The following is a 22760-nucleotide window of genomic DNA, read 5'->3' as shown; positions in this document are numbered from 1 at the left end:
GGGATTATGCTAATGAGAATGGATATTCTGATTCTACCTCAAAACGGCGATCTGCAGCCCTTAAGGAAACGGATTTGCCCCATGGCATGTCGCTTATCTAGGAAGCCCTCACACTGCGAAACATTCTAACAAAACTCAAGAAATCATCATATAGTCTTGGAGATAAACCACACATGCTCATTACTCAAGCCATCTCAAGCCATCTCAACAAGTGGATGCTTTTCTGTGGCCAAAGAGACACCAATCCCCTTCAAACCAATGTAAACAATGTTCTATGCTTTGTTCAAGCACTGTATAATGACGGTCTTAGTTATAGATGCCCTACCCTTCCCACCTATTTTTGGTTTTCTTTTTTAAAATTGATGACAATCTTGTGTTAAAGACTGACGGGAAATAGCAGTGCCTAATCTCATGCAAACCTTCAGCATTCCTGTGACGTAGCAGAATACCAAAGAAACTTCAACTTACAGGAGAATAATCCGTGTGATATTATAGCGTGAGTTTCGTTATATCCCTTCACTGAACTGTTGCAAAAGGGTCACACTGACTTGGTGCGTTTCTTTATTAGCTACTGGCTGTGCGCAAGAATATCACAAAGGCGAATACTATGACATTGTTTAGTCAATATGTTAGATATGCATTGCATCAATATTTGTCCTACTCTATTAGTATTTTGCAACTGAGCTTGCAGCATCTTTGAGGTTACGATTGGAAATGTATAGGCTGTATATCTTGGTGACGGTTATCTTCACAATTTGGAATAAGGATGAATGTGTGGCACTGACGGTGGCTGAGGTATGTTTGTTATCTGTATTTTTATGTTTGCATTGACTTCATTGATGTGAGCATGAGATGTGGATGAGTGAAATTCCCCTGCTCAGTAAACAGTGTTTACTTTGTTTAAAGAAGAAGTACCTTGTTGAGAGAGTTTTCGGAATTAATTGAGGGTTTAATCTATATTCCTATCACATCCGAGGGACTACTTATATATAGAGGTTGAAACCGTACTCATCAATGATATTAATATGAGAGACGATGAGTGTATTCCAAGGGGAACATGGCAGAATCTGCCGAGTGTCATTTTAATTACGGAATAAATGACGAATTGGAGTTGTTTATCTTACAGTAAAACACTGTGTTTACAGGACTACAGGATTTACAGGATAGTCTCGCTAAAGTTTCTAATTAATGCCAAGTTTTAGACCCTGGAGGTTTCCACCATTTGAGAGAAATATCAATATTTTGCAGGATGTTCAGTTCCATAGCGCCAATTATTTTTTCTTAGGCATGCTTTGGAAAATAAAAGATAAGTAAATTGCAAAGAACAGTCTGATTTGATTTAACTTTGAACTTCGGTCGCAGGGAAAATGAAAAACAACGCTATTTGGCGCTAAGGCCACCACTGTCACTGTCTTTTTGCATTTCGGGATAGATGCACATGAAATCATCAGAAATATTGTTCAGTTACAATGTTTAAAAAAATACACAACCACCCACCCAGGAAACCTTCAATTTGCCCCTTGTACCATGCCAGATGACACACTGTCTTACGCGAAACGAAGGATTTCAATTTTTAGATCGGTCATGTTAGAATGGAAATAAACGTACTGTGCTTCAAAAGTAGATTAATGTTAGACTAATTGATAATCTCTACGCGTTCGGTTCCAAATTTAGAAACTATAAATTCAGTATTACATTAACCTAATTGTCAAACGCAGTAACTAGTTTTGCCACTGTCATTGTAAAGCTGCCAATTATTGTGATGTCACAGTATTTGTGTACAGTTGCATTGTGATGTTATAACTGTAATCGCTTAGGATTGGCCATGTATTGTTTGAACACAGGTTTTTCGATTCATACCAACAAAATTACACAGTCTGTCGTTATAATTAATTTTTACAACAAAAACATTTAGTATTATTAATTATTCTCCGACATTCCGTAGTGGTGAATGTAGAAAGCTTAATGTTTCATATTTATTGGGAATAAATGCAATAACAAACAACGTGACCAACTTCAGCTAGTCACAATGCAGCACAGTGAACACAACTTAAATTTAATTATTTCTCCCTGATGAACGTAAACATGTAGCAGAACTATTCGTGCACTAGTTTTGTTATATGTGTGTTACCGTGCACCATCTATTCATCATGAAATTTACTGAGCTGTTACGTAAGGGAAGGGTCACAATGACTTTTATCTTTTAACTACCGGCTGTGCGCAAGAATATAACAAAGGCGAATATTATATTTAGTGCATGTGCAATGCGTCAAAATTCTACTCTACTAGTATTTCGCTACTGAGCTTGCAGTATCTTTGCGTTCACAGCTGGAAATGTATAGGCTGTGTATTTTGGTGACGGTTTTCTTCACAATTTGGAATAAGGATGAAGACGATAACATCCCTATAACCCTGGTGCTGTAGCCTGGCTTCCACTGCACACGGTCCTTGTTGACACTCGTTGGTGAGTAGGGATCAAGGGTGCTGAAACTTAGACTTACAACATGTCTGTTCACAAGTGGCTGATTCTTGGCCTAGGTCCATCGCTATTTCATACACTGATGACTCTCCTTTAAAGCTGAATCCTTTTGCCATCTCCAAGGGTATCCAAAGTACCAGTGGGGAAGTGAAGAATGTCACTCGTCTTCGTTCTGGCTCAGTCCTTCTTGAATGTGCACGGAGACAACAACCCGTTAATTTGCTGGGTCTCCAGCAGTTTGTCAACACAAAGGTGGTTGTCTCAGTGCACAAGACACTGAATTCTAGCAGAGGCATTGTGAGAGATCATGCTCGCTGTCTGCCATACATGACTGAAGACGACAAAGCAACTGAATTAAAAAACCAAGACGTCACTGCTGTAAAGATAAAAACATATTAAAAATAAAAGTTACAAACAACATAACTTACACAGAAGCCAAAAGGTTACTTCCGTTGCAAACTCCTTCTGCCAAAACATATTGGGCTTCTGTGTCCTCTACAACAGCCCAAGTTGTCAAAGTATCAACGGCCTCAACACAAACTGATATCTATGTTGGATACAGGATAAACAGATTAATGTACATGAAACCCGCACAACATCTCAAAATGTCCCGACCATAACAACATCAACTTCCCAAACAGATACTCTTTCAACACTATCAAAACCAGAAACATTCACTGAAATTCAAAATGTCAAAAAGACGACACAAAAATCAATTAAGGAGAAAAGCCAGGGCACTCCCGCAGTAAGAAATGGCTTTTCCTACACCAACCACGATAGAGGTTCATAATCCTTTTGAAGCTCGAGATATAGACGTTAGTCCCTCAGTCCCACTCCATGGGAATGGGCCACCCTCCCGCTCATGCTCTCCTGTTGAGCCATCATGAGTTGCTCTTCTCATATCATCCAATGGAATTGCTATGATTTACAATTATTAATTCAGGATTATTAACTATCAACACTATGCATACAAGGAACTTACTTTAAAAGTACTGATTTAATTGACATCAGAAAGTATGATCAATGTCATTTCTATTCACCTCCAAATGCTAAAGCCACTAGATGTTCTTCTGTCGTGGTGAGTCAGGGTATTATACACAGCTCGCCACCTCAGGCTGTTGCTGTAACTTTAAACATTGTTTTAACATGAATGTTACCTCCATCTTCCACTCGTCAAATAACTGATCTTCAGGCACTATATGACCAGCTCCCAAAGCCATGTATCATTATGGGAGCCCTTCATGGGCATAATCCACTTTGGGGTAGTGCTGCTACAAACAGTAAAGGGAAGATATTAGAATACTTTATTTCTAACAATGACTCATGCATTTTTAATGATAACTCTAAAACCTATTTACATCCCGGGACAGGCACATATTCATCTCTTGATTTATCACTCACAAACTCTGGACTTCTAAATGAATTTGATTGGTCAGTTCATGACAACCTCTGTAGAAGTTACCATTTGCCAACTAATAACTACATCCTTTTTCATGAAGATGGAACTTCACTTAAGCTGACTGGTCTTTGTTCGAAGTACTCTGTGAAAGCAATTTACGTTTTAATGATGTTCCTCATTCAAAACAAGAACTAAATTAAATAGCTGTTCAATGTATTCCAAGTCCTCTGCCAATCTACACATCCGTAAACCATGGGTTAATGATACTTGCAAACAAGCTATGAAGGCACGGAAGAAAGCTGACAAGTATTTCCGTCACCATCCTATGATACATAATTTGAATAAATTCAAAATTGTAAATGCTTAAGCACGACGTTTCAAATGTAAATTCACGTACGCTCATGTCGAAGGTATGGAACATGAATAAAATAATCAAAGGTAAGGGATCTGAATCTGATATCAAAATGGGAATGTTTTGTTCACTGATAAAACTATTACTATTAAACAGGGTGAAACTTTGGCTCAATATTCTTCCTCTTCAAATTATGTACCTCAATTTTAAAAGTAGCAGGAAAAGAAAGCTATTAATTTGAATTCAGCTCATGGGGAAGATTACAATAAAATATTCTCTATTCATGAACTATATACTCGGACAAGTTCACGATTCTGCTTCTGGACCCGGTAACATATATTATCAGCTCCTGAAGCACTTACAAGGATCATGTTTATCATCACTGTTAAATATGTTTGATGAAATTCGGACGCCAGGGCGATTTCTACCTAGTTGGCGTGATGTCATTGTTGTTCCAATACCAAAATCACACCGATCCATCAAATTATCGACCAAATTTATTGACAAGCTGCGTTTGCAAAACCATGGAACGCATGATACATAATCGACTAGTTTGGTGCTTAGAAACCATTACGTTTAGAATCATTCGTTAAAGATGTCACAATAAACAAACAACATGCAGTGTCTACATCTCGAAAAAGCATATGACACTACATGGAAACACCTGATTTAGTTTTGAAAGCTGCTCCTATCAAAGTTCTAAAAGAGGCCAAGTTTCTTGGTATCATTTTTTACCAGCACTTGACCTTTCTGCTACACACATTATTTAAAGACTAAATACCTGAAAGCTTTGCATTTTTAAAAAGTAGTTTCAAATTCAAAATGGGGAGGGCATAATAAAACCCTCCTCCAGCTGCACTGAGCACTTATCTGCTCTAAACTTAATTACGTCTCCATTATCTATTGTGGAGTATGTAAAAGCAATTTGAAACAAAAATGATTCCATTCATCATCAGGGCCTGGGGCTTTGCATTGGAGCCTTTAGAACCTCTCCGATTAATAGCCCGTATCAGGAGAGTGATGAGCCATCACTTACACAACGTCACATTAAGTTACCTTAACAGTACATTTCTAAATTGCATTCCAATAACTCCAATCTAGTCTTCGGTTGTGTTTTAATCCCCTCTAGGAATAATTCTACAATTAAAAATAATCTCTTGCACCACCCCTTGGAATCAGAATAAAACCTCATATTTCTGCTGCTAAAATAAATCTAAAAAATATAGCACCCACAGAACTTCTCCGCCATGGCAATTGGTAACATCTCAGGTTGATCTATCATTAACTAAATAAAAGAAATCTGAAACCAATCAACTTATTTATGAACAAGAATATAATTAATTTAGACACAAATATGATACTTTTAAATCTATATTTACAGATTGATCAAAGGATGGTGACGCAGTTGCCAGCGCCACCATAATTGGACCCAAGACAATATCTTCCAGATAACTGACCCATATTTAAGGTTCTAATCAAAGGCCATATTAACAGCATTAGAGTTCATCAGTAAAGAATCCAAACATAAACAATTTATCATTCTCTTTCTTGGCTTCAGACAATTAAAAATCAGTCTTGTAAACATTCACTCTTAATTGAAATTATTCTTGCTACTGACCAATGCGACATCGTTTTGTGTTTGTTACCTAGCCATGTTGGTATCATTGGTAACACAATGGCTGATGCTGCAGCTACAAAACACTCAACAAATCTGTGACACCACTTCCAATTCTATACAACGATTACAAACCTTTGATCAGATGTTACATAAGTACATCAATGATCTTATGCAAAAAAAGTGGGACACCCAAGTTAGTATAAATAAATCACATCAAATTAAACCAACTATCGGTTACACCTACTTGGTTTGTAAGTCCAGGTTTGATGAGGTCTAATGCGACGATGTTCTATTGGCCACAGCAGATATACCCATGGATATTTATTGAAAGGTGAGAATCCACCGTTTTGTATCGCTTGTGATGAAAGGATGTCTTGCTTGACTGTTTTAAATTTTCAATCCCAAGGGATAAATATGTCAGTGTAAACACAGTCAGAGACCTTCTTATTAATGGTTATTCTCATTTAATATCATACTTTTTAAAAGAAATAGAACTTATTCATTATTCTTGATATACTTTCTGTAGCATCTTATAAATTGGCAGTGCTAATTAATAACTTAGATTGTTCGTGGCGGTACCGTCGAAGGGGGTTGAAGTAGCGTAAGTTTTTTGTTCTCCTAAGAGGGTATCTAAATTCTGCTTCATTCGAAGTATGTTTTAAATGTAGTATATTCGCCATTTTAATCTTTGGCTTAACTGGTACACTGTCGCCAGTGATTGAAGGAATGATATAATTCCTGCCGGGGTCCATGCGGGATGCCGAGGTACTGTAGGTCCCTAAGGTAACGATCATGGTGAGCCCTCTTTAGTTACTTACGATATCTAGCCCATTTTTATATTGTGACAGGTTTATATTTAGTCTAAAAATGTGCATTATACTATTGTATAACTTCTCGTCACAATATGGCTGAAATATTGCCGACCTGACGTTAAATATGAACTCACTGACTCTCCCAATACAGATGTCGTATATATCGCTCACTTTTGGATGCGATTGAATGATCCTACAACTACCGTGTTTTGTACATATATTTCTTTCTGTAAAACTATATCCACATCGAAACTGATAACTTGAATCGGAACTGAAGTTATACCCATTTTATCGTTATCTGTTTCTCCTCCCAGCATACCAGACAGCTGATTAAGGACTGATTAAGACCCGGGTTCGATTCCCGACATGCGTACAATGTGTGAAGCCCATTTCTGTTGTTCCCCGCCGTGATATTGCTTGAACATTGCTAAAGACGGCGTAAAACCATACTCACTCACTCACTCCTGTAAAACTGATTACTTGAATCTGAACTTAGCTTGACCTGAAGTAATAAATACAAGTATTGTCCTTGTCGTTCTTCTTCCCAGCATACAAGACAGCAGATCAAGGAAGCAGGGGCAGCTATCCGACGATCCGACATGTCGCCTTCATACCTTCGTATAGCTCACCTTGGACATCCGATTGGTAGTGTATTTCATTGCAGTAGCTTGGTTTTGTGGTGTACGCTTCCCAGCGTTTGTCGTAAAAAACTGTCACTAGGTTTTTTCCTGTGACTACTGAAACTATACCTTATTGTGCCGACTGAATTAATACTTTATTCGGGAAAGGGTCCACCATTTTACAACTGCAGCATTACATAATAAACCATAACAGGTTGCGTCATAGCTATAGGGAGATGTTTAATTCACCAAGCAATAAAGTGATAAGCTATGTTAAGCCTATACCTGTGTCGTTACTACTGCAATTATAACTGTGCCATCATACGTTGACGGGGGCACGGGTGGCCCAGTCGTCTAAGGCGCTGCGATTCGCTGTGCAGAGTTGCGTCCCCTGGACACGCCAGAAACCTATGGTTGTGGGTTCGAATCCCGGTTCACCCCGACTATGTTTCTAGGTTTGTCAGCACCATACCCGTGCTCGTGGGTTTCACCGAAGTGGTAAACGTCTAAGACCTGCATCACTTTGGGCTTTCCTCCCACATTAAGCTGACACGCCGTGATATAACTGGAATAATGTTAAAAGCGGCGTTAAACCCAACTCACTCACTCACTCACTCATACGTTGACCTGAGGTCAATTGTAATGCTTGTTCCGAAATGCTTCCATGTATTTTCAAGTACCATTATGGTGTACGACTTGCTACAAATATTATTTAGTTGGCTAGTGATGCTATTGTACTATATATCAGTATATCAAAATATTCCAAAAGACAACCAAGAGTGGTCTTGGGGGGCGAATAATATAGCCCTACTGAACTGGTAGCGTTGTGTATCTTAATGAACTATTTACATCTCTATTCAAGAAATATTTACAACTCTATGCAATCATGTCTCATTGCCATTTGTCCACGGATTTGAAAACGTAATGGTACAAGCGTACGAAGATAATGTTATGTCATTAGTATCTGATGAGAAAGCCTCCATCGTATGTCAACTGATGAAGTAAATGTTACACTACACAGTTTTGTTGTTTGTTCTCAGGAAGGGGGATAGTTGCTGGCAAGGACTTCTCTCCAGGCGATTTCATCACCTACTACCATGGAAAATATTGTGTAAAGGAGCCAGTAATAGACGAGTACACCTTTAAACTGTCTTGGGGTAGCAAAAATATTTGGTAAGCATCGGAGTTGCCTTTCCCCTCTGAAAACTGGCAATACAAATCTCAGTTTAAAATGCCCTTAGACTGATTTATCAGAGCAAGGCAGTATACATTATATATTGAAAGGTAAGCCAAATAAGGGATGTCAATTTGTCGAATGTATATTCCTAGAACGTCTCAGATTATGTGTTTCAATTTGTTTGTTATCTATGATTTCCAATGCAAAACTGTGTGTAGTAGAATGTTGAGAACTCTTTCTTGTCTGGCCGAAGATATTTTGTGTATTTTTGTATTCAAAATTAATGCCGCCACAATTCATTTACCACGCTATTACTGTTTGTGTGTTTCCATATTTGAAGGATCATTGCTTCCTAATACCATTTTTCAAGCTGTAATATTTTCTTCTTCTTTCATATTGAAAGGATCGATTCTTCCCAAGATGATGGATCCTATGGTCGTCTCTTGAATGATGAGTGGCGTTACCCAAACGCAATAGCGAGGTTAATTTTTGCGGACGGGCGACCTCACATTGCCTTTTTTGCTCACAGATTCATCACAACTGGTCAAGAAATTCGTTATAACTATAATAATGATGGTGATTTTCCATGGCGACAGGTAATTTGTGGGTTTTACATCGCAACATATTAATATTTTTACCGTTGAGGTGTATGGGAAAATTAGTTTGAAGAGAAAACCATCATTGTTAGTATTTTACGACCAAACTTTAATTTGTAACACAACGACATGGCAGTATGCGTTCTTAAAGTGAACAGTTAAAACTTGAATGGAAGCAACTCTTTCCTGCATTTATTTCTGTGTTGCGATATACAGAATTCGCTTCCACAATAGTTCACATATAAAGCAGGGAACGTTTTTTATATTTAAGAAAGCATCTGTGACAATGACAACTTTGTGAAGTAGTGCAACCTTGTTCGTTAAAGTAGACATGACTATTTTGAAAACCTCCGGACTACTACCTTTGGTGATTCCCTGAGCGATAAAAGAGTTAAAGTGACTTTGTACCTCAAAAAGCTTGACTCTGAACCATCACATCCTGTCCAAGCTTCCCTTCATCATCCTGTACGCCTGGTTTATTTGCAGTGAGCCAATTTGATAACATTTACTATTATTTCGTGTATTTGTACGTGTATTTGTATTTTTTAAACGAAACCGTCAGGGTAGTCAGGGTAGTCAAACCTTGACGGGCAGTTATCACTGTTTAAGTATACACCAGTGCGTACTTCGATCTATTGTCTCATTACAAGAAGGAGCAAGTAATTCTGATTCAAATATTTCTTTGCAGAATCCTAAGTTGAATCAGTGATTATAATATTAAATAGTTCTGGAATTCTGCGTGACATCTGTAAGATGTATTTTCTTTCACTAAGTTGACTGTCGTTGTCCTATGTTCGTTCATCGGGGAAAATCGACTGATATCAACAACCAATATATATATATATATATATATATATATATATATATATATATAAAAGTAGGAATTTGTTGTATGAATGCTTTTCAAATATTAAATTGGCAATGGAAAGGATATTTTGCGTTTCTTAGCTGTAAATTTTAAACTTTATTGAATCAGGGAGATCGTGTCTATCTGCCATTCTAATTTAATAAATATATAATACATTTAATAAACTATCTAGATCCACACGCGTGTAAAAAGATTTTCCCTTGTTAAATAATTTACAATATAATAGAATCCGGTTCCAGTTGGCGCGAGACTGCATGTCAGAAGATACATATTTGTATTCAAATTAAAGTAATTTTAGAACTGATTGAAACCTGTGTCGTATGAAGTTTTTACGATTAAAAAGAATTATAAGAATGACTTCATGTGATAGTTTCCTTATTATCGACATGTGCTTGCCTCTTTTATCCTTTTCCACAATTTGTTTACATTTCAGTTTTTCGGGTTCCATTTTCTGACATAGTCGACCAGACATATGTTTATGTAGTCAAATATTTGGCATACATCGTAAAAACCCTTGTTTAACATTGTTATCTTTGACCACCTTCAGGAATAGGGAACCTCCTATTTTATGTTTACTTGCACCGTTTTGTTATCGTCCCAATACTTCGAGCAGCAAGGAGAAGTGATTTTGTAGGATTCACCGTAAACAACTACCAACTGATCCAACATACCGCTTATAGATCGAACATCATGAGTGTCATTTGAGAAAAGATTTTGTGATGATTAACATTAAAAAAGGTTAAAATTTTGATATCGACCAACATCACAGTAAGAGTCAAAACCTTCACCTTGCCCTTTCAATGCTAGCCAAGATGGCTATTGGATGGGTTTGCAGGGAGTGTATTATCCTAAATAAATCCAGCTCATGGATATATAATATGCTTAGTAACAATATGAGTGCGTGCGTGCGAGCGAGCGAGCGAGTGAGTAAGTGAATGAATGAGCTGGATTTAACACTGCTTTGAACAGTATTCAAGTTAAAACACGGCGTGTCAGGTTAATGCGGGATGAAGGCCCAAAGTGATGCAGGCTTTAAACGTTTAACTTTTACCGGTACGGGTATGGTGCTAATAAACCTAGAAAAATTGGAGCAAACCAGTATTCGAACCCACGATCATAGTGTTCTGGCGATTTCAAAGGACCCAACTTTACAAGTAACAATAAGAGGCGACGATACAATATTCAAAAGGGAGATAGGTTCATTATATATAGTATAACTATGGATTAATATCACGTTGCTTTCCATATCACGTTTAATTGTCCCATGTTGTTTCGTACATTTATATTTGCTTGACGTGATATCCCCAATTGATATTTCATAATTACTATATTAATATTTCAGGCATCGAAAGTGCAAACCAACTTTCTTTGTATGCGAAGGACGTGGTTGAGCCTCCTGGAGACGACCTTTATGCCGGTTTGCAAAATCGATAAAGAAGATTGAGAAAGTTAGCTGATATACATAGGACACAGTTAATTGTAATTCTCTGGATTTGTTTACTGTGTTATTAAATCAGTTCAAGACTGAACTAGTTCGTTCTTTGTGTCGTTGTTCTAATTGTAAGAATGTCTAATGTTGATGTGGCAGTAGTCTTTTAATATCACTTCAGGTTTTTAACATTTATGACAGGTCATATTCTTTTAATGTGTGATATTTTCCTCAGCACCGACTCCAATGCTATACATACGACACACAACTGGCCTCTACGGGCGATAACGCTTGATCTCACACACTCGGAGACATCTCAACACTGAGATTGCAACTTTGCTGACCATTGTGACGTTTTGGTAAGCAGTATGTCACAATCAAACGGCATCATTAATACCTGCCTCTGTACCTGCTGGTCTGTTGGACAATGTAGGACACTGGTTAGTACTAGTTTCAAACTGAAACAGTTGGAAGAAAGATTATAACGATTGTAAATATGCAATGATGATTATGACGATTTTAAGTAATTCTAAAGCAACTCTACTAAAATATATTAAGATACCCAAATATGTAGTGACTTCCTGGACTTCCTGATTGACAGTATCTTTATCAATTATTGGAATAGAACGTTTGGACAATTAGGAGGTGTCCCACGGTGTGCCCCTCGCCTAGCTAATCGGTTGCTCTTCACATACGAACCGGATTGTTTTTACTACTTCAGTAGAATTAAAGATTTGACCTCATTTCTGTCAACAATAACAAGATAGATGAGTATATGTCTTCATCTCACCTTTCCACCACCACTGAAAAATCATATTTAGAGAATACACTAAAAGCACCAAGGAATTACGGATTATCTGTCCCAGTGAATTAATGTTTACGTTCCGAGCTTTGACTGGGGACTTTCAACATTAATTCACTCGGGACAGAAAAGATCGCCTCTGTGATCTCGTGGTAGAACTACCAGAGAACGGTAGGTACGGGGTTCGATCGCCAGCAGCGTCATACCAAAAGACGTTAAAAGATGCTACTTGTTATAACCCTGCCTGGCGCTCGGCATTAAGGTGCTAAAACAAGGCCTAGTCGGCTCGGAGTCAGTATACTGTGTATGAGATGGGTATTCACACACTCGCACGCACGCACGCACGCACGCACGCACGCACGCACGCACGCACGCACGCACGCACGCACGCACGCACTCAAACTCAATCCCTATTTAATACTCGCTGGATTCTAGCGATCTACAAATATGTAGTTATTATTAGAAATAATAGTTTATTCTTTTAAATGTTCTCGAACTAGTTTTAAACACAATCTATGATAATCTAGCTATTGCACTGTCCATCGATGACATGTTTCTATTGAGTCTTAATGTACTTATTGTAAATAGATAACTTCTCGTAACAATACGGCTATTACAGAGGCACAGGCAGGAGACTAGCTGTGCATACAACTGTAAACTTTGTTGTTATAAGCTGAAGGTGTTTTGGCATAAAGGCGATTTGGGAGGACACCCCTGTCATCTTTCGTAGTTGTTTGCACCTCTACAATACACTGCCAACATGTTCTGTTCATTGCCATGTTACACCTGGTCCTTCCTTTGTTCTGATCCATCTATTACCGTCATTAGATAAATCTTTGTATTTCTGTAATCATCTGCTATTCTCGAATATCCCATACTACTTTTGGAGAGTATGTATTGTCACAAGGGATGTCCATTTGTACAGTGTACATTAATAGAGCATCTCAGATCATGCGTTTCCTGCCTCGGCTGTGATATTGTAAATATTTTCATATTCAAAACACCGATCCTGCCCAAATTTCTTCACAACGCTATTTTAGTTTGAGTTTTCATATTTGAAGGATCCGTGCTTCCCAATATTAATGTTCGAAGCAGTAATATATTGTTAATTTTCATATTTAAAGGATCTATGCATCCCAAGAAGATGGATCCTATTGCCGTCTTATTAATGACGAATGGCGTAACCCAATTACGAAAGCAACGATGATTGTTAATTGGTTAATTAAAACAGGTCAAGAAATTCGTTTCACCTATAATCTTGAAAGTTCTGATTTTCCATGTCGACCGGCAATTAGGGGATAATTTAAAGTGTGATAGTTCTTTAACTTCATATTTCTGTAGTTATATCCAGGTATCCACTTTTATTCGCATTTCTGTGAGCAATAGGTTGATTGTCGTAAAATGGGAATTGCTTGAGTTTAAGCAGCAAGGGAGTAGTGGTATTGTAGCATTCGCTGAAAACCGCAGACTAATTGACCCCTCCGCAAATTGTTCGGAATCATGACAGCCAATTGTGAAAGAAGCTCTTTTTTATGATCAATTAGTTATCGACCCACAGTAAAAAGGGTTCGATTGTGTTGTGGAATGAAATGTTCACAGAGCTAGTGGAACTAATGAACCTAGTTCCAATATTGTGTCTTCCCACTGCTGGCTAAGACTGATTATGGGATTGACCCCGCCCGAGTGTAGACGGACATGGAATTGGAAGAACACGTATTGTGCCGTGTAAGGGGATTGGCAGGTGCACTAGAGGAAATAGTGTGTCTGTTGTTGTTTATTGTGGCACCCAGCAATATTCCAGCTATATGACAGCAGCCTGTACAAAATCGAGTCGGAGTGGGGTTAAAGCAAAAAAGCGACTGTAAATATGCCTGGGTTGTGAATGACTGTCAGCTAGACACATACAACATAGACACGCAGTGCACACAACTCCGCACACAAGCGGCACAAAGGCGAGGGGCCTGGTTTAAGTTGTGTAGGTCGCCAAGAGCTGGGAGCGGTCCCATTTTACCGCGAACAATAACGGGTAGTTGTATAGCAATGAATCCTTCGACACGAAACGTCCTGTCAATACCGTAAACACCACGTTATTAGCGTCAACAGAAACCAGTATATATCGCATCAGCACATCGCAGTATATTACATTCTTACAAATAAACACTTGCCTGCAGTCATAACTATGAAATTATCTTTTTGTTATGATAAGCCATTTTGAACGACACGTTTAAGGATATTGCTTCCTGTCACCAGGTTGCCACCCACATTTCTACAAAGTTCCCCGATAATGAGCCATATTTTCGTATGATGTAATGACACACCTTAAAAAAGCCTTATTCGTGTAATAAATTAAGAAATAAACGTCTCGTGGTCGTTGATTATCGTAAAATAAAACGGTGCAGGGAGAATAAACAATGAGGATTTAAACATATTTACCCAAATTCTGAAAATTATGACACCCTGAATTGAATCCGACCTGGAAATGTCGGACAAGCCCAATTTACGAACAGGTGGGTTAAGTTTTGTATTTCAAGCGTTTTCTTGAAATCCTCACGTCGATTATCTGTACCTTTTCTCCTCATACCTATTGTCATATCTCTCCCACTTTTGGATGCAATCGTTCGGCCACTGCGTTTATCTGCGTAGTCCAGCTACATTTATGGGGAACAACTCACTAGACACTTCCCTCTCAAAAATAACGTCGTCCAATATTTGCGGTCATGAATTTGCCAGGGCACATTCGAATCTCCAGAAATGACGTCATGATAGTACAATGTTTTATCGTGAAATAAACCTCGCTTCGTTTTTCATTGTTCTTTGTGATTTATCGCGTGGTCATCTTCTATCTTTAGATATTAAACAGCATGTACCTTTCGGAGAAATACAACTCCGATCTTTAAATTGTCAGTGTAGGTTCCACGTTTCTTGTTTCTTGATGTCGCAAAAGGCAGCTAATGTGAAGATTTTGTGTACAAGATGATGGCTGCAATGTTGCCAGGGGAGTCGAGATTCGCGACACATTTCCTCTACGGAGCAGTTCAAGGTCATTATCACCTGAACAAACACAGAACGTATGGTTCAAGTCAAAAAAGGGATCGCATCGGATAAAGGATGACGTTTTTCGTTAGGTTTGTGGTTACACATTGTATACAAGGAAAGTTACACATGTACATACAAAATGTTTTTGTCGCCTTTTGTTTAATGTCCTGCACACGCTTTAGCTGTTACCTCACACGGCTCTTCATTGTGTGCTTTATGTTGTCAATGAGATATGCAAATGCATCTTGTAAAATAAAACCCATTATGAAGTGCACATAAATACAGGAAATACGGTAGTTATGAAAGTATAACCAGGCCTTTCCTTACCGCCCTATGTCTTTCTTTTGAGTTGACGGTGGTTGTCATTTGACGAGATGCATGGTTTATCTGTTTTTGCGGCGATTTACTGTATGTGTTGGATTCCGGATGAATATGCGACGCTTGAGGCTGCAGAGGTTTGTGTTACTGATGAAGGGTAGCGGTAGGTTGATGTCCATGACGTGTAATGTACTCTATGTGGCTAATGCTATAGTAATATCAGTGTGTGAGCCGTGTGCATTCAGGTGGAGTGATTAGTGTGTCCTCGTTCTACCGCCAAAGAAACTCTCACCTGTCGAACTCTCAACTATTACTGACTGATATGTGGTATACTCTCAGAGACGATAAACTCTCAACTATGACTGACCGACATGTGGTATACACTCAGACACGATAAACTCTCAACTATTACTGACTGACATGTGGTATACAATTAGACACGATAAACTCTCAACTATTACTGACCGACATGTGGTATACACTCAGACACGATAAACCCTCAACTATTACTGACCGACATGTGGTATACACTCAGACACGATAAACTCTCAACTATTACTGACTGACATGTGGTATACAACTAGACACGATAAACTCTCAACTATTACTGACCGACATGTGGTATACACTCAGACACGTTAAACTCTTAACTATTACTGACTGACATGTGGTATACAATTAGACACGATAAACTCTCAACTATTACTGACCGACATGTGGTATACACTCAGACACGATAAACTCTCAACTATTACTGACTGACATGTGGTATACACTCAGACACGATAAACTCTCAACTATTACTGACTGACATGTGGTATACACTCAGACTCGATAAACTCTCAACTATTACTGATCAACGTGCGATATACACACATATTTGACACACTCTCAATTATATAATCTACCTGACTGAAGTATGTGCTGTTTCACCCATCAAGGTAAATTCTTAAATTCTATTACAAACTGGTAACTGCAATTTGACTGATTGCACTCTGTGTGTGATCGCACTCGGACAACAAGGGCCGATGTTCATGCGTTCGGTTTACTTGCTTTCAATTCGACCGCTTGAGTACCTTACCGTCTGAGACAACAACGTTGTGAACCGCGCAGTCATTAATGAACATTGGACGAAGGACGTAATTGCTACACCTATACGGTTCGAAGTTTCACGTGTGTAAGTACAGTAGAACCATTTTAGAAAACAAGTATATTTGTTTTTCCTAAGGTTGCTTCCTGGCGCCAAGCCTTAACTTTCGAAAGACGGTTTTATACACACATTGCCTTTATAATTACGTCCGATTCGCCTTGATTTTCACTGGTTTATAAGCAACACGCCCGCACTAGAGGGTTCAATCAAATATTTAAAATTGGGGCCAAACACTCTTCAATGTATCGTCACTCACTCACTCACTCACTCACTCACTCACTCACTTCCATCTTCCATCTAGAGGGTTCAATCAAATATTTAAAATTGGGGCCAAACACTCTTCAATGTATCGTCACTCACTCACTCACTCACTCACTCACTCACTCACTCACTCACCCACCCACCAACTCACTCACTCACTCACTCACTCACTCACTCACTCACTCACTCACTCACTCACTTCCATCTTCCATCTTTCATCTTCCATAGCCAAAACATCCATTCGCAGTAGCAAGAGAAGCTATCCGCAGTCTGGACAAGGCACCTTCCTACCTCCACCTGGTGGATTTTGGACCTCCAACTGGTACAGTAATTATACCTTTAGTACGCTGTGACATAACTTGAATACTGTTCAGGTCAAAGAGTATTGGTATGTTAGAGATAGCCTTCATGATGGGGGCAACATGTGCGTATATTAATATGAAAACATAAACGATGATTACAATCATCGCCGTTCAATATGTTGCTGTCCTGATGTTTTTTGGTCAAAATTATCGTCATGACTGAAATATTGCCCATGGGAAGTTAAATTTTAACTCTCTCATTCTTCAAAATTAAAATATTCCATGTAGAACTGGATACATTTTTGTACAAGAGAAATGTATTTGGTATTATTGAAAATAAATTCGTATTGTTTAATAGTTGCCCTGTGTGAGAGGTACAGAAGTAGAATTTCCTCCGCTAATCAGAGCCAATGTTGTTTTAAGCGAGAAAGTGAGTTGGGTTTAACGCCGCTTTTAAAAGTATATTACGGCATGTCAGCTTAATGTGGGAGAAAAGACTCGAAGTGATGCAGGTCTCAGACGTTCACCACTTCGGTGAATCCCACGAGCACGGGTATGGTGTTGACAAACCTAGAAAGATAATCGGGGCGAAGCATTCGAACCCACAATCATCGGTGTCTGGCGTACCCTCTGAACAGCGAATCCCAGCGCCTTAGACGACTGGGCCACCCGTGCTCCCTTTTTTAAAGATGAAAATGAAGAAACACTTTCCGCTTTGATTTACAGGAAAGGGAATAGTAGCAGGCAAAGACTTTTCTCCTGGTGATTTTATCACCTATTATCATGGCATACACAGTGCACAGCAACCAGAGCTCAATGATCCTGACTACGACTTTCTATTTAAGCTGAACCATTACCACAACACCTTCTGGTAAATTATTGCAATTTCCTTTCTCTTGATCAAACCAAGAAGATCCATTGTCATATAACACTGCAGAATAAACTACAACGGATAGAATGTTCCATAACTCTTGTCGTGTAAATTTTGTTCGTGTAAAACCTGGTTCATCACTGATTGTAGTGATCCATTCATATGATTTTTACCGTTATTTAATTTTTTGGTACTCCAAATGGAATCTGTGTCGGGGGATTATCAAGACTGGTTATTTTCTTGGGTTGACGTGTTTTTGTATGTGGCCTTTTTTCCTTTAAATTCCATTATTAAGAATCATCACGAAATAATTCTGTGCATCACGATATTTGATAACCATTTGTACAACTTGCTAGCAAATGTAATCAATACCTCATTAAAAGGCAATACCATATATAATTCTGAAAGGATCGATGCTTCCGAAGAGGATGGGTCTTACGGGCGATTTTTCAATGATGATTGGAAGACTCCAAATGCAAGAACAAGGGTGTTCTTTGTTGATGGTCAGGCACACATAGCCTTTCTTGCCCGCAAGGTCATAAAAGCTGGTGAAGAGATCCGTTACAACTACAAACACGGGGCTACTACCTTCCCATGGCGACAGGTTCGTTATAACAAATAGTCGTAAGTTAACTTCATTCTGAACCTAATGAACATAAATCTGTTATAGTATTTGTATATATCCCATACTCATTCAGATAATGTTCACCACTAGTTCGTCTTTTACGCCCAGTGGAATCTGTTTTTGCAGATATACGTGACTGGTTTTTCTCTGGCTTTTCTTTTTTACCACAGCCGAAGAAGCATCCGTTTGCAGAAGCAAGAGAAGCCATCCGCAATTCAGATATATCACCGTCATACCTCCGCGTAGTGGACTTCGGACCTCACAAAGGTTGTGATACACTGCATATTGTTGGCACATGTGCATTGAAGACATTGGCTGTTGAACACCTACCTGAGTACTAATCAGTTCAATGGTTGAGCAATGAGAAGGTTGCTGAATATAACATATTTGCTTTCTTTGGAAAGCACATGACAACCATATATTGTTATTAGATGTACACCTGATGCTAGGTTCGGTCGCATCTTGTAAATGTTAAATTATCCCTTAAAAATCTGTAACTTAAATACGAAATGTTTAAACCTCCATGTAATCATACTAATACCATCGTTCAAGATATATCTCAGTTATATCACACTCTGGCAGCTTAATGTGGGAGGAAAGCCCGAAGTGATGCTTGTCGTGAACGATGCTGGTGTTCGAAACCACGATTTTGGATTTTGGCATGCCATTTGATAGCATTTTTCACATTGAATTTCAGTCTTGGGGGATTGGGCCACCAAAAAAACAGAGTTGGAAATTCCTGGCTCGAAAAACAAATTGCTAGTCCCGGGATAACGGACAAGCAATTAGTTTTGGAACTATGAATCACACATGTAGTACCACTCGCATAAGTGACATTAGTATTCGGACAATCTTACGTTCGGCTATTTCCGTCAAGGCCGGATAAAAGACCCAGTGCCCTCTGTTGGCAGGATGGTTCTCGGATTAAACACAGCTTTTCAAGTTTAAACACCCCTGTTTCTATTGATAATGAATATGTTTCCGTCTCGATTTCAGGAAGGGGAATAGTTGCGGGCAAGGAGTTTTCTCCTGGTGATTTTATCACCTATTACCATGGTATACACAGTTCAGAGAAACCAGACCTGAATGATTTTGACCACGATTATCTCTTTCAACTGAACCATTATCGCAATAGTTTTTGGTAAGTTTCTGCTTAACTATCCGTAAATGCTCACGATAAGTGTTTCAAGACTTCATGTGTATTTTTTGTTTGAGGTGTCGGTAGCGTACTATGAATCATGCCTTTAATCCAAGGGGACATCTCAAGAATACACCCCACCCACCCCACAAACATACACTCCCCCGTATATTTGGAGAATACAACTTTAATAAAAACATATTTCAGTTAGTGTATGTATTTGACAATAATATGTTTTACTGTAAAAGGATTGATGCTTCCGAAGAGGATGGGTCTTATGGTCGACTTTTGAATGATGAATGGATTACCCCAAATGCACGACCAAGAGTTTTCTTTGTTGATGGAGAAGCACACATAGCCTTTCTTGCCCGCAGATTCATAAGAACTGGTGAAGAGATCCGTTTCAACTACAAACACGGGGCTACTACCTTCCCATGGCGACAGGTTCGTTATGAAAAATGGTCAGTGGTCGAATGTTTACTTAATACCTAAACGTTATCAATAGAAATGTCCTACTTCTCTTTCATATTTTCTTTTAATTGTATCTATTCCATGGTTTGAAACCCCGACAGTGTATTTTATAAATGTCTTTCCCGCAGAAGAAGAAGCAACTGAAAACAGAGGACAGAGAAGCCAACCGAAGTTCTGACATACCCCCTTCATACCTCCATGAAAAAGTATGTGATCAAAAATTTCATTTAATTTGTTGAGTTTGCTATTCCTGCCATACCACGGCGCCCTTGAAATAGTCGAATCAGAAACAAATTCAGTGGGTGATTTTGAGCAATGTCCAAAGCCGTTGGGATCAGATGACATGCAGTCAACAGGACCACCATCTTGTCCACAAGATCCAATCTAATAGCTCCTTATGGCAAACAATAAAGTACTAGGGACTTCCATCTAAGGGCCGAAGAAGGTTCATACGATTCGAGTTAGAATACCATGATTATGGATGCTCTTTTGTTTAAAGTTTTGTACCTTACAATGCATAGGGATTTGATCATGTTTAAGAAAATGCATGCATTATTCTTTATTATATCTCGGACATAAGTGCAAGGTTGTACTTGATGTACTTATGTGTATTTGATCCAGTGTTATGGCATAGTCAATTCCGCTTTAGCGTTATTAATGCATATTCTACTAGTACCATACTTGTACCGAGGCAATTCCATATTTTGACTTGTGACATATGTTTCAGAGATGTTTCAAGCAAACAATTGACTGTCTTTGCATGTGTTTGTGATGGGTGTCAGCGATAGAGCAGTATACGCTCACCTTTTCTTGAACACCTGGTATCATCACTTTTTGATAGTGAATCAAAAACAGATGCTCATGGTATAGTCTGAATCGTACATATACATTTATTATCCCTGTCCATGCTTCATCGGGGCTCAGATAATGACAACATCTGCTATATTTCAGTTGATAGCTATGTTGTACATTTCAGTCACAGAAAACATGGACGCATCCTCAGTCAAAGAGAAGAACGTGGTTAGATCTTTTGAAGACAGTATTCATGCCGACATGCCAATTGGAAAATGAGGACAACCAGTGACTCTTGGAGTCCCTCCCAACTTGATGCTCCCGGAGCTCTGCTCCAAGTCGCGATCAGATGTGTCATCTTCCTCAAAGATGTACGAGCGTCAGTTACAGTTACTCTACTTCTTTAAAATGGAGAATATGGAAACTGAATAAGGTAGTCGACCATTGGAGGACCTGGAATTACCATTCTCTTATACACAAGTGTGTGTTTTTTTAAATCCGGCACAAAGTCTGTCTATCTGAAGTCCGTCAGTGTCCCTGATTCTAGCAGGATGTAATCTCAGATTCCACTTTCATTGTGAATAATGAAAACCTAAATGCGGTCTGAATTTGAATATCATTGGTTACATGTAACTCTTTTAAACAATTTCTGAATAAATGTTAGCCTTTCATGATATACTTCTTGTCATGTTAGATCGAAATAAGCGATTTTGAAAAAGATGTACCTTGCAATACTTTACCTCTATGAAGTAATGGGAATGATAATACACCCACTCATGGACCCACATCGAGTAAATATACATGCTCTTGTTTGTGTTTTCTTTGTATGTACTTATCCAAAGTGAATGTGAGCAAAATGTACCAACTTCGGAAGTTTCCCGACATAGTTCCTTGTTCCACTATGCGTGTGTATACAATCAACAATCAATCCCTGAGACAGGTGTGAACAATGTACTTTTGTGCTGCAGTTCGCTTTGTTGTGTCCCTGAGCCCTGCCAGGGTTTGTTCATAGCCAGGGTTTGATAATTAGTTTTAGTTTGTCAGAACCATACTGTACAGAGTTTGTCAGAAACATCTGTGACACCCCACACTTGGGCTTCGACACATATTAGCTGCCACACTTGCCATGATCAAAGCCATGGTAATCACAACCCAGTCACTGTATATGGTTTGCACAGGGTCGAAGTTAGAATTCGATAGTTATCAGAAAAGTTACAAAATCCACAACAGACACCACACAAAAATCAGTAGCAATTATTTATATATTGATGAAAAGAAACATTTACGTTTCAATACATTATATAATACCTACCGTTAACAAAGGTAAGAAAATCGAGTAAATAACATCAATCCTATCTACAGTCGAACATCGTTATCTCGAGCACCGTTATTACGAATGTACCGATATCTTGAACATATCCTTCGGCACTAATCTCAGTCCCGCCTCACTACATAAATGCATATAAATTTGCCTGCTTATCTCGAAATCGAGATAACAATACATAGCGCTATCTCGAACCTTGGACTCGGTCACAACTTTGACATTACATTAGAATTATGTTCCTTTATCTTGAAGCTGGCACCCAACATCGCTGTAAAAGTACAGTGCAATTTAAACCTTCGTTCAACCACTTGTGTATTTAT

At 38.7% G+C, this 22760-nt stretch overlaps 2 protein-coding genes across 4 annotated transcripts; both read left to right on the top strand.

Moving 5' to 3' along the window:
- The first annotated feature begins 714 nt into the window (after positions 1-714).
- Positions 715-11365, top strand: LOC139463643 (N-lysine methyltransferase KMT5A-like). The gene is made up of 5 exons (XM_071244910.1): positions 715-795; positions 7209-7305; positions 8321-8453; positions 8861-9053; positions 11264-11365. The coding sequence occupies exons 1-5, from the start codon at positions 715-717 to the stop codon at positions 11363-11365; spliced, it is 606 nt and encodes a 201-aa protein (XP_071101011.1).
- A 4167-nt stretch (positions 11366-15532) lies between these two features.
- On the top strand, positions 15533-21859 carry LOC139464029 (uncharacterized). 3 transcript variants are annotated; one of them, XM_071245542.1, is made up of 9 exons: positions 15533-15643; positions 17146-17239; positions 17946-18090; positions 18499-18694; positions 18886-18982; positions 19712-19856; positions 20102-20297; positions 20456-20530; positions 21301-21859. In XM_071245542.1, exons 1-9 carry the CDS (start codon positions 15563-15565, stop codon positions 21406-21408), a joined length of 1137 nt encoding a protein of 378 aa, XP_071101643.1. In that variant the 5' UTR covers positions 15533-15562; the 3' UTR covers positions 21409-21859. The 3 variants fall into 3 exon arrangements, with proteins under 3 accessions (XP_071101643.1, XP_071101642.1, XP_071101645.1); XM_071245541.1 differs by having other exon boundaries at positions 20453-20530; positions 21301-21858; XM_071245544.1 differs by lacking the exon at positions 21301-21859 and having other exon boundaries at positions 20102-20314; positions 20453-20530.
- Positions 21860-22760: the final 901 nt, after the last annotated feature.

Source organism: Haliotis cracherodii, unplaced genomic scaffold, assembly GCF_022045235.1.
Source record: "Haliotis cracherodii isolate W230 unplaced genomic scaffold, xgHalCrac1.p SCAF_16, whole genome shotgun sequence".
Taxonomy (NCBI): domain Eukaryota; kingdom Metazoa; phylum Mollusca; class Gastropoda; order Lepetellida; family Haliotidae; genus Haliotis; species Haliotis cracherodii.
This window is presented reverse-complemented; position numbering and strand designations above follow the sequence as displayed.